The sequence below is a fragment of the Haliaeetus albicilla genome, chromosome 3 (genome assembly GCF_947461875.1).
Source record: "Haliaeetus albicilla chromosome 3, bHalAlb1.1, whole genome shotgun sequence".
NCBI classification, from domain to species: Eukaryota; Metazoa; Chordata; class Aves; order Accipitriformes; family Accipitridae; genus Haliaeetus; species Haliaeetus albicilla.
This window is the reverse complement of record NC_091485.1, coordinates 25876966-25890467: the sequence shown is the minus strand read 5'-3', so window position 1 is coordinate 25890467 and position 13502 is coordinate 25876966. Positions and strand designations below refer to the sequence as shown.

Below are 13502 nucleotides of genomic sequence, written 5' to 3'. Positions count from 1 at the left end.
GTGAGGTTATTAGGGTCTCCCCACGTGCTGTCATGCCTCCGTGCTCCTCTGTGGGGTGCGGGGGTGAGCCTTTTGTCACATAACACTAGGTCTGACATATGGAAAACTATTTGCCCTCCCAGGTTATTTTGAGAGCTTTGCTTAAATAAAAGCAGAAATTTATACAATTGTTTGATTGTAGGGGCTGGAGCTTTAGCAATGCAACAACTGTGGGCTCGGCGGTGAGATCATGACCCTCAAAAGCACTGCAGCCCTGAAAATGTGAAAGCAGAATGGTCTGAAAACACAACCGAGATACCTAAATGCACACACTTAAGTAGCAAAAGAGGAAGAGCTCAGAAGGGCTGTCAGTAGGCCAGGAAAATCCTGGAATTTCACATGTTGAAAATTCATCAAACCTCCTTGATATAAAGTTACATGCAGGCCACTTCTGAGCAATAAATGAGTCTCTATTATCCCAAAGCCTTAAAGAATTGAATAGGCTAGTGAGTGGGCAGTTTGGAAATCCTCCCTGGAAAAGTCTCGCCTTCAGCATCAGCCATGGCCAAGGAAGGTCAGGTCTTTTATGTTGTAGGGTTTTTTTTTTACCTTTCAAAAGAATGAGAGATTTGCAGAGCAGCAGATATTCTGCTTGAGGTCTGCAGGTACAGCAGCCACAGACATAATCACATTATTTTATTTTTCTTGACTCTGTTCCTGATATTCTTCCACTTGAATGATTTATTCTTGGTTAGTATATATCATAAATATATAAAAAATACGCAGTTCCCTTTGCCTGAATGGTAAAAAATACAGAAAAAGAGGCAACTAGGATTTAAAATACACTAAGCCATTTGAAATATTTGATTCAACAGCCATCAGTTGTATGATGGCGCAAGGAAAGCCACCAGAGCAGGGGGTTAATCCAGATTGGTGAATTTTGAAAGTGGCTGTAGAATAGGCCAGGATCTGACAAAAGGCTCGTGGCCATCCTTATGTTTACATGCTTCTCAAACTCTGGGGAAACAGAATATTTTCACACAAAACTCCCTCCATGTGGGTTGCCCTCTGCCAGTGCCCCAACCTACAGCCAAGCTTTTTGCAATGGGTTGTGAATTACAGCACCTTGCTTTCTAATTGCTGAACTCCATTGCGTTTCAGAGCATCTTGAGTCTCTTGCCCTTTGAAATAAGATCCCCTTTTGACAACATTTCAAGTTAGTCTGAACCGAAAGCCTGAATCTAGAATTGAGAGAGAGAGATGGGAAATTGCTGAGGAAAATATTCTACCACGAGGAATGAAGATGATGGCCCTTGGCAGGCAAGCATCAGTTTTGGTCCTGAAAAGGTACATACAACTAGGACTTGGAAGAGTTGAGCAGATTAAAGCCGGGTGCTACCTCTAGGTAGCAAATGAAAGTGGCAGAAAGACGTCTTTGTTTTTAGGAGACTCCTGTGAGTCTCATGACTGTATGTTGAAGGCAATTTCCTCTAGGAAAATGACTCAGTGCTTACTACAGCTTGCAGGTGTCTTTGCCAGGTGTAAAAAGAGCTACCACAGGTTATGGGGACATGGGTGAGAGCCCCTAGAGTAGGTCATGTCAAGTTTTCATACCCATTTGGAATAATAATTTGTAGTCTCTTGGTAATAAATGCCTTAAGTCTTAGTGTTCATATTCTCATGTCCTTCCCAGTTCAGTCCTAGGATAAGCAGATTCTGCAGAAGTTTTCTTCTGAGAAAACCCATGAGATCCATTTTTATATATACTGAATTGGAAATAGTTTTCATCACAAAGGGAAATATATTTTTAAAAAATTGGTTTCAGTGCTAGTTCACATTTGCTTTAAGGAACATAAATGCTATTATAAATGAAGCCCTTTCTGTGAGGAGATCATATATGCAGTAACTTTAAACAGCTGGCACAGCCTGGAGACCACCAGTCTCCACAGCACACACCTGTCTTTCTTAAAAAGTATTGATCACATTTGATGACTTATGAAAACTTAGTTTCCATAATACTATGTTAGAAATGTTTGGTCATATAACATCTTGACAAAATTTTCACAAAAGCCTCCTTTCCTTATTCTTAGAGTGGAGAAGAGCCTTAACAAAGTCTTGATGAGTGCAGTTGTGGAGTGGCTTACCAGTAAGCACCACTAACCCAAGGCTCCTCCAGCTCGATGCTTCTCTCCATTAACTAAGGCAGAAGATGGAGCAGATGAGACATATATGCAAGTCCTTTCTCAGGAAAGCATAATACCTTTCAAGAGTCACTAAGAAAATACTCTGTGTCAATACTCAGAGGCTGAGGAATAAAAAGGGCTTTTTGACACCCCCCTGTCCCCTTAAACACTTAACTCTTTCAACACAGGCTTGAGAAGAACAGAGTCATATTTCCAATGATTTCATGTGCTTATCTATTATAGACCAAGAGAGGAGGAGAGGGAAGTATGGCTAAAACCATATTCTTTATAACTTTTTATATTTCCTTTTTTCCTTGCTTAAGTGTCAAATTATTAGGACTAAACTTCAAAATTCCCATTGGTTTGTCTGAATGATTTGCCAAGCATTTAACAATTTATTAGCAATTAAGAGTGTATTTGGCAGGCTAGCAAACTGAATAGTATTCAGTTGATACCCAGCAAGGAAAACACTTTAGAAATGCATATAAAGAGCACTGTGATTTTAGAGAGGGTTGTCATGATGAGTTTGAATTTCTTGACTGCTTCTATTAATTTGACAGTAATGATATAAACTGAATTGCATTAGGACAGAGCGAAATACTTCAAGAAGTCTAATATTTCAAACCCAATTCTTTTACATGTAATTTTGTGGAAAATTTTGGCTTTTTGTTCCAATGTGGAATGCTACTACAATTTGAGATACTGGATGTTTCCATGGAATAGAAATAGGAAATCAGCTTTCCTCATTTGCAACTATTAGTGTCTTGGTTCTAATTATATTCATCCTTACACTTGTGTGATAGAGTACCTGTATTTTTGCAAACTAGTTTAAGTAAAAGAAAATTTGAATTAAAATAATTGTCTCTTCTAGGACATCTGTTCAACATTAAAAGAATATAAACTCATTTTCTGATACACATTCTCCAAGATAATGTTAGTGTTGGTTCTTTTTTTTTCATTTGATGCTTTCCAATTGCAGCTTAAATTCTCAAGCTCTCTGAAACGGTGAGTCATTAGCAATGTCATTTCAAAGACTGTATTTAATCTCTTTATCTTTTCCCACAACTAATTTACCCAAGGGCACAAGTAAAGCGCATGTAACAGATTCCCAAAGGCCCCCAAATCATTATTTCTTTCTTATCTAGCCTTATTTTATTCTCACTTTATTTAAAACTGTTCTAAAAAGACTCATTGAGTTGGTAATTTTGACTGTGAGGGGATTGGGTGGCTTTTATCACCACATGGATTTGAGCTGATGACTGGATCTGAATTTTGTCTCCTCTGCCTCTTGTTTCACATGTGTCTGATCCACTGCATAGTCTCCTGTCTATATCTACTGTCTCTGGAGTACAGGCATATAAAGTTCTTGTCTTTTCTATCATTACGAGGTTTTTTTTTAAAGCTTTCCCCATATGAAACTGTTAGCTAAGTATAAACAACATCAGGTAAGGTTTTAAGTAAGTGAAAATGAATTAATTCAAAACAGTTATTAAAGTCAGTGAATATCGAACATAAAATCAAAGACCTAACTGATCTCTACTCTGAAGTTCAACGTCCTAGTTAAGAGCATTGAGGATGTTCTACATAACCTACTCAGAAATAAGAAGGAAAAAAAAGGGCGATCTTCTGTATTTCCAAACTGTGGTTAAAATTATATTTATTCTGGTACAGTAGTTGAAAAGTGTTAGTATGTGTCATCATCACATGGAAGTGGTATCTTCAGAGAAGAAATGGGTCAAATAGAGGTAGACATGGGACTCTTCCTACAATTATTTCTGGGGATATATTCCTCACTTTTCTTGTCTGAATATCTCATGGCTGTCACCAGATTGTATATAAAACTTTGCTCGTGCATTGGCTAGTTCCAAGCGTAGCTACTCATTGGTGTAGAAAGCATGTACCAAATGTTACTGTTGTGATCTGGTAACATTCTAGTTTGAGGATGCCTTCCCAACAAATACATGCTTTTAGCTTAAATCAGCTTTCCTGTCTGTAATGAAAAACTTTCCTCCTGTGTTGACCTTAAGCTCCAACTAATTTTCCTAACAAGAAGCTAGAAAGGAGCCTTGGCTATAAATGAAACTCTGATTAGCCTTGTTCATGGCTGCAGCTGGAATGCAGACAAAAACCACCCAAGGGCAAGCAGTCTTCAAACGTCCTTCTCAAAGTTCCTGCTGGGCAGGATTATCTCCCACCATTGCCAAGTGTAGGAGACAGACGTCGCCGTCCTTGAGGAGAGACTCCCAGTGCCTCTCTTCACAACGAACCTGATGCAATAACTCCTCCCAGCCACCTGGGAGCCCATGTGGCTCTGCTGTGATGATGCTTGCACCTCAAGCACTGTGCCCAGGATGCCAAATGTCTAGCGACATGTGTATGCTAAAGGCATTCTAAAGAGAAGCAGATTAAAAAGAGTGGGAGACAGAAGACAGTTGTAACCCAGGAAAAATCTCATATTAATGTGATTGTGAAGGGGAAAAGAGATTTATCTCTATTTACAGCACTCATAATCTCAAAACTGAATGTCAAAACGCATTGTGTATTTTTATAGCACATCCTGCAGCAACCCAACCTGTGCTGACCCATCACTTTATAACCTGTAAAATAATTCACAGAAGACAAGACTGTTTATATCACCTACAGCTCGTAATTTTTCCTCGTGCTGACATATAGGAACACAAATTGTCCTCCAAGACCGCACACAAAGCACAGACTAAAGAAGCAAGAGGAATTCTGAGGAAAATGCTTTAGATTTCAGGTTTTATCCAACTAAACTGTTCTACATGGGCATGAAGCAAGCTCGGTCCATCTTCCATTGGGTCAAACTTTGGGCTTATTTCTGCACTGTCTTGCTTCCTCCCTTGGTAGTTAGTTGTTCATACCTGTACACAGAGAATGTTCCTGGAAATTTTACGCTCACTCTGTGCAGGAACAAAGCAAAGACTAAATCTGTTCAGACCAAGCAGTCTTTCTGCACTCAGACATGCAAGAGAAAGGTATCGTCAGTTCATTCTTCCAAATTCTCCACAACTGATTTATTTGAATACAGCAAAGCCCTTTCTTTGAGGATCGGGGCTGACAAGGCCAGGCTGATTTTAATGTTGATTACTTTTAAAAAGAAGAGTCCACTGATACCCCATGATGTATCAACAACTAGCACCTCACCACTCTCTTCTCCTCCTTCCTCTTCTTCCACTGCTCTTCCCCTGCCTATATTTTTGTTCTCTTGTATTGTTTTTTTTTTTTTTTTGACAGGAGTTTCCATTAATCAGCAGACAGACAGTGTTTTCCTCCCGTTTCATTAGGGACAAGCCATTCATCCTTTCTGTGTGAGAAAGGCAAAGTTCAAAAGCACAACTAATTAAAAGCAACTAATGACCAAGTTGCCCTTGCAGGCAGTGCAGGAAACGCAGCTTGCCTGTGGATATTTTCACAACAATCTGTCTGACTTTAGTGCTCCAAGCAGCCCAAGAAACGGTTTATGATCAAAGGTTTCCTTCTCAGGCTGAGATCTGTTTGCAGACTTGACAGATAATGCTCTGGATGTGCTAAAGCCATCAACTTGCCATCTTTACGTTTTTGGGAATGACACTAGGCCACCGACTTGAAGGCTGTACAATTGTTGGGCCCATGCCAGTGTCTGAACATCATAAAGTTGAACATATGCTAAGAATCACTAGGAATACAGGGGCAACGCTCTGTACTCCAGTAGTCCAGAAGATGCTCTGCTGGAACCCCTGAGCGTTACCTTGGATCTAAGTTAAGAAAAGCAGACTTTCAGAAATAACCTCAACCCATTCCGACAGGGGTCATTTTTGATGATGTCAAATGGATAAGTTTTTAGCTGTTACTGTCTCTTTGGGTGTTGTTACTATGTAAACTTCAAGTCTGCAAGTTCTCCCAGTCAGAGCTAATGTGGTATCATTATACATCCACATATCTGTTAAAAAAGATGCACAAATCCAGCATCAATTATGCTAAGCTTCCCCTTATTTCATAAAATGAGAAGAGGCAGCATGTGGACACAGCTGAATCCTAAGACACTGTCACAGAGGAGAGGAAAACTAGAAGACAGCTGTGGCCACCCTGACAGGAGTGCCAGGTGGTGGAGGTATGACTCAACAGGCACTGCTATTCAAAGATTCCCATTTGGATGGTCACACCTGAATACACCTGAAGAAATTTCCCCCCCTCTCTCAACTTGTGAGTATTGGCTTCATGTAAGATAGTATACGAATACTTGTCTCATAAACATTGGTTTTAGTCAATTGTCCCAATCTCCTCCAAAGACATGAACCTATTTCAGATTACGGGTTTTATCCGAAATTCCCTTTCTTCTCCGCTGCTTACGGATGTGGAAAACACCAGCTCAAAGAACATAGTCCACTCCGCTGACAGCACAGCTGACCGCTATCGCAATGTGCTGCCAGGCCCTAAACAGGACAAAAATGCTAATTATGAATGTAACAACATTTAAAGTTTTTCTGGGTTTTTTTTTGAAGACTCTCCTTGCTGGGCTTGACTGGCTCCCTTTTTCCTTCAATTTCCTCTGGGCAAAAAATATACATTACTGCAAGAGTTTACTAAAAATACAGGTGAGCTGTAATTAGAAATTGCAATTAGAAATTACTGCAAATAGAAATCTTTAACTGAAATTCTAAAATTTATAAATTTCAGTCATCTTTTTTGTACACAAAAGTTGCTCGGACTTCTGGTATTTCTTGAGGAATTTCTCTTACTTTTTCTAAGGGAAAACATAGTCTGTTTCTAGTCTTGTTTCTAGATTTTTTAAGTTGTTCTCTTACTTGTCAAGATGAAATCTGGTTCTCAATAGTCGAATATTTTTTCTGGCATTAGAACAGCTAGGCAAAAGATTTAAAATTTTAAAGGCAAGCAGAGTCTTAAAAAATTGACTAACTAAAGAGGAAAGGGTAGTTCTTATATTGTTTTAAGTGTAAAAGCAGTTCCTTACTGTCCTCTAGTGGAGTAGCAATATCCTCACGGACACTAACTGCTCCTTTCTGCTTGTAACTGAACCTGCTGCCCCTTGGTGAGCAACCCTTCCTATTTGCTGCTTCTATACTTCATGACTACTGGCATCCATCACACCCCTTCTTCTGTGACTCCTTTTCAGACTGAATCTTAGCTGCTGCTTTGCAAATTCTCCCCTTCTTTTCTGTATTCTAGTTCTACCTTGCACAGTGAATAATTTAACCAACTTTCTACTTTGCCCTCCACCCTTTCTCAAAAGACTTACAAATAGGCTAAATGAAATGGGTCCTAGCAGAACTCCACTGTAATTTCCTCCCACTGTGGTGATTTATGTACCTTTAAATAGAACAGAACTCTTCCTTTTAGACCATGGCAGGTTGTTTCTACTACAAGCTGCCAGATGACACATGCTTTGACACCTTCAGAGAGTCTCAAAGACCATCAGAATGACTTGCCTTTAAAGTGTGTTGACTTTTCACAGTATATTTATCCATAGGTTGAAAATCTTGTGCGTTATACTTTTATCAGTTAGCCCACTGTTTCCAATACTCTGTAAAACTCAGCAGGCTGCAGCTCCACTGATCTCCTTGGAGTCTTTTTTAAAGTCTGATGGCAGAATTGTTGCTTTGTACTCCTTGACCATCAAAGCTGCTTTAAGTGACAAGTTCCATGCTACAGTGAGGGGGTTAGCAGTTTCTTCTCTTGCTTTCGAATCCATGGGAGTAGGCTCCAGTCCTGGCAGCTTGCTGACACTCATTTCATTGATCTTTTCTGCCATTTGAGTTTACAACAGCTCCACCCACTCACCCTGCAAAGAAAGGTCCTTAGGCACTTCCATAATGAACATCGGTGCAAAAATCCCAACTTTTCTTGTCACCTTACCTTTAAATGTTCCTGTTATCGTTTGATCATTTACTCTACCAACTTACTGTGAAGTTTGCTCTTTCTGATAGTTCTTAAAAATAGGATTTATAATTAATTCTTTACAAAACTTTTTCATATAGCCTACTTCATAGCAAATTTTATATTTGATGAGTTACACTCTGCCTCCACTTTTCTTTTTGTGGACGTAACTTCTGCTTTGTAAAGGTTCTCCCTAGTTAAAAGCAACCTCCTACCTTACTTTCTTTGTCAAAAACTTTTTTTTGATGGATAAATATTTATTCAGAGCATGTAACAGTTGTCTTAAAATGATTTTCAAGATACCTACAAGAAGTCCACCTTTTTGGCAGCACCTGTTAATTTTCTTCGAAGTTTTCTAATTTTCAGGAAACTAGGCTTACCTTGGCATGGATTCTTTGACTACCTGCTCCAAGAAATGAAGGTTTACAGTGTGTAAACATTTATTGACAGCATGTGTTAGTATATGTGAGAATGACTAAAGATTTCCATTGTTATTTAGCTTTATGCCTTTGCTATATCCCTGTGAAATGCTAAAGCAAATCAAACAACTAAGCAGGTAGGATGAGGACAGTACCTAGTGATACACCTTCTTCTATATTTCTGCAAGCCTGTGATTTCAACATAAGAGGATTTTGTGTTACTTAGTTTTACAGTTAAATTAATCAATTTTTTTTAGGTTTTTTTTTAGGCATATGCCATAACCTCTCCACCAGCAGAACCCACCACCACTCCTATATAACTACACCTGGAATTAAACGGTCCTATCCACCAAGTTTTTGAATACATACTTTTTTATACACACACACATAAAATACAAGAATAGAAAGTACAGATACTTTTTTATATATATAAAAATATAAATATATATTATATATTAAAAAATATTTTTATAAATATTATATATAAAATATATTTTTATATATAAGAAAGTATTTGCACTTCCTATTCTTTTATTTTGGTTTAAGGCATTTAAATAACTGCTTGCTTTATGATCCCTTTTTAAAGAGAATTCTCACTGCTTGAGCCTAATTCTGACTGTACATTGCCTGAACATTTTATTCTACTCTAGAATGCTACTTTACTCCTAAGTATCTTATAGTGATCATTGGCCTGCCTACCTATGTAAAAGCATTACCCTGTCTCTGTGATACTGTATGCTCTTACTCTCCAAGCGCAAGTATTAAACTATATTCCCTACTACAAAAAATTAATTTAAAATATCTCTGGAGAATCCTTCATAATCTAGTGAAGAGCAATGGTCATCACCTAGGAGAACTCTGTACATAGCTGTCATCCAAACGGAGAAATAACAACGTTTATCTCATTATCAATAAACGAGGCATAGATATACAAACAGATCCAAATTAAGAAAAAAAAAAAGAAATATTGGATATTCTTATTTAAATGCTGAGGAAAACGTGGTGCTGTACATTTAACACCAAAATTTAAGAAAGACACTTAGACTACATGGTTTTCATACCTCCAAACTATTAACAGTAGATATGTTTCATATTTAATACAGCTTTATTACAATTAGATATAACTATTATTGCCAAAAGAGAAAGGCTATATAAAAAAATCCAGTGCAAAATAAAAGCACCCTACAAATTCTGCATTTCTGTTCCCATTGACAGGCATTTAGACCTTGCAAGAACAACTGATTTCAGTGACTTCAAAGCAGTTACTCACCAACACAAAGTTTAGACAGGATTTGCTGGAATTTTAGCTGTTCACTTCAAAGAAAAAAAATGGGAGACTCATTGTCTGACAGGTGCAAAAATTAATACAAAATGTATTAACACAATATGAAACAAACATACATTAAATAGTTTTGTTTCCTGGTACATCAGATTTTCAAATGAATTTTATAAAATTTACATATTTAATGAAACTATCTATCATTGTGGAAAACACAGTTCTTTATTTCAAGTTTATATTAACTATAAATATCTAAGAACAGGAAAGATACTCCTCAAGTTGGTGTGCCTTACTTCCCCATCCTTTATGTCTTCTGCTCTTTGCCTTTTGGAGAAAACATTACGGCATAAGGCTGCCGTCTTTTTGGACGCTGACAGGGAGCAAGATCCTCTTTAATATATCCTTAGAAGAATAAGAAAAATCTGAGGTAAGAAATAAAATACAAAGACATGCATACTTTTAGTTACATTTTTGTTTACCCTCAAAAGAAAAAAACTTGTGAATTTTTTTGCCTTTCATGGCAACTGGCTCTCTACTTGACAAAAAGTTAGAGATCCCAGGGTGCAATATCATTAATGAAAACACTCAGCAGCTTTCTAGTAGATGACTGCATAGTAATGCAATTCAGACAGATAATACTGAAGAGGAGAATGGAAACTATGAATTGTTCAATCCATTCAAAACAAAATTGCATTTTTCATTGTCTTTTCTACAGAAGATTTTACATAAGAGTAACAAAGTATGTAAGCACTGCAGTTTCAGTTGACTAATAAAAATAACTTTAAAAAATTTTATTTCCTAGTCATACAGAAGGAACTTCAGGCACATGTGCTTTGTGGGTCTAAATAGTACAACCCTCTGTTTTGATGGCATTCTTAAAGACTCGTCCATCTGGAAAAAGCCAAACATGAACCTATGGATCAAACACACCTTGAAAGCTCTCTGATAAGAAAAGTGTATACAAAATTTCTGTAACATGCTCAACTTAGCTAACACTGATAATAAGCAGACATTTTATGCAAATCAGTTACAGCACCTGGCTTTTGTCAAACCCTTACTGTTTATCAGCACTAACATCCACTGAAGTGAGAGTATTAGATTCCTACTTTATAGTTGGAAGATGCTGTCTATGCAACTCAGTTATTTAAAAAAAACATGAACCACAATTGGTTCAAGATACCAATAAGAAGTAGAAAATACATCCTTTGTACCCCACTACTTTGGAGTGACAGCTGCAATTGCTCATCATGGGAACTCTCGTGTTTTGGTGTTGTTGCTGCACTCTTGCATAATATAGCTTTTTACCAAGGGCTGATCTAAAGTCTGCCTCTGATATGCTGCTAAGGACTATTAACAACTTAACAGCTCTTACTCTAGCAGAACAAGGAGATAGCCAAGAAGCTAATTTTAATGAGGTTCCAAGCAGATTCCAAATGGGTAGTAACAGACAATCTCCCTAACAGGGTATCTTGATCACCTGAAGTTATAAATGGACATGCCTAGTTTAGACCAGCTTTCTCACTGGCTGGAACATGTAAAAGGCAACCAGGCTGGAAGAGGAAGGACTATGATTTGTTCATCTGAAAGATAATGATGAAGAACCAAAGGCGGTTCTAGAGTGGCAAGAACTCTCTCTCATTACTTAAGGTAAAGGAGGAATGGACAAGCCTCAGCCAAGCCCTGTTTAACTGGATACACAAGAGAGGAAAGAGACTACTCACAAAGGAAGCAGTGATTCAGCAGCATTCCTGAGGTGCTGGCTAGCTGGACTGAGAGATTCGCTTTTCCTTACGTGATACCAGAGAAAAATTGATGGACCTCCCCACCCCCATCTTCCTGCAGCCTAACCAAGCCCAAGGAAGCTTAACAGCCTGCAAATTCTGTGACTAGCTTAACCCTTTGCAGTGGATATTTAATAAGGGGGAACTTGACTAGGGCTTCAAGAGCAAATCTGACATTTGTACCCCACAATGGGAGGAAGCTTAAAGTTCTGAACACCATGTTTTAAATACACACATTTCTTGGAAATACAGCTTCAAATTTAAATGAATTTGACTCAGTGTATCTTGATTAAGCAGTATGATTTGCACTACAGAAGTTATGTAAGTCCCTAAAAATCAAGGCTCCCTGTTCTGAAATATTAAGGATAATAGTGCAACACTATCACACAAGAACACATACACATCTCTGGCTACATTTTCCTATGCCTGACCTGAAACTGTTACAAGAACAGATAAAAATAAGTGAACATTAATGCTTCACAGCTAATAACATAGGCACAAATAAAGATCTAAGAGAGTTCATATAGGGCTCCTTACCTCAGTTTTACCACTTCTGAAAAAATGTACATATAGTACACTACAAACTCACCATGTTTTAACATCATTAGTAAAAACTCATTTTTATACCAAGCTCTAGGATTTAGAAGAACTATTTAGGAAAGAACAATCTTCTGTGTGAAGAGGAGTCCAAAATAAAATCCCCCAAACCAGCTTTTGAGTGTCACTAACAAGTAGGGTATAGGTATTAAAAAACTAATCACGCCCTCAACATTTCCATTATCATGTGGTATTATGGAGCTCTAAAGATGCAGACAAAGGACATCAACAGTTCTGCCTGTCTCTCCTCACTAAGTACAATCTCTCAGCCTTTGCCTTTGAAAATGTTGACCCAATTCTTGCTTTGGTTCAAAGACATGTAGGGTTTTAATTAAGTTCTATGAAAATCCCCATTATTTCTGCCTTCTCTAAGCTCTAAGAAAGTTTCCATATATTCCCTTCTTAGTAGTACAGGAGCTGCTAGAAGACAATATTTATTCAAAATAGTGGCTGCTGCTAAGTAAACAGACCTCAACAAGACTGGGTGAGAAAGGCTGCTTTATGAACTAGAGATAATTTCATGGAACCATTTTGGGGCGTGGAAATCAGCTTTAAAACGTGCTTTGTAAGCCCTATTTGCACAAACCTCTTTCCACACAAGTTTGGGTGGAAGGAAATCCAACCTCCCAGAAATTTTCAGGAGTCTTTGGAGGAATGTAGCGAAATCTGTGTCTTGAACAGGAAGCTAGTTTCTTTTCTCGTTCTTCTTCTGGAATGTCTGCATAATACTGAATGTTAGGAAAAACAATAAAAAATACAAGTTAACAAATTCATTCATATAGAGCAACTGCTTTACACAATGACATTGTCAATCACTGTTTATTAACACAGTTGCCTAAAAATAATGGTAAGGATAACTAAGAGTAGAGATTTGTTATCCAAATGACAAACACCTGGCCATTATCCTAAAAGCTTACTGAATTTATAGATTAAGTATAACCTTATGGTGGCAAATTTGTTAGCTTTATATCTTTTAACGTACCATAGGTACAAGGTTTAGGCATGTGTACAATTACTTATGTCAACAGTTTTACTGACTGATTTTACAAAGCTAAGTAACACAGGTGATGAAATAGATGGGAATTTTCTAATAAACTAAGTTTTAGTTTGCATTTACAAACAAAATAGAAAAGTGAAAAAACACACTACAAAATCCATGCTGCAGAATTATTTGCAGTGTCTAAATTTACAGTAGTAACAGCAAACAAGTTAAAATGCTCCCTACTTTATTACCCTCAAATTAGGAGTAAATAAAGAGCTAGTCCAACTAGCTGACTGACACTGGGACTCCAGAAACTATCTGACAGCTGGGCATTCTCTAGAGTATACAGTAAATTGGCTAGCTACTCTTTCATCACTGTCAGCTGTA

At 37.7% G+C, this 13502-nt stretch overlaps 1 protein-coding gene across 6 annotated transcripts in view; it reads right to left on the bottom strand.

The window, feature by feature from the left end:
- Positions 1-9562: 9562 nt before the first annotated feature.
- The window catches only part of RBBP8 (RB binding protein 8, endonuclease), a 44707-nt gene continuing 40767 nt past the window's right edge, over positions 9563-13502 (bottom strand). For all 6 annotated transcript variants that reach the window (XM_069779147.1, XM_069779146.1, XM_069779148.1 and 3 more), the window contains 2 exons: positions 12720-12861; positions 9563-10157 (listed from right to left, as the gene is read on the bottom strand). In XM_069779147.1, coding sequence (XP_069635248.1) covers positions 10060-10157; positions 12720-12861 — 240 coding nt within the window. In that variant the 3' untranslated portion in view covers positions 9563-10059. The remainder of the gene's footprint in view (positions 10158-12719; positions 12862-13502) is intronic.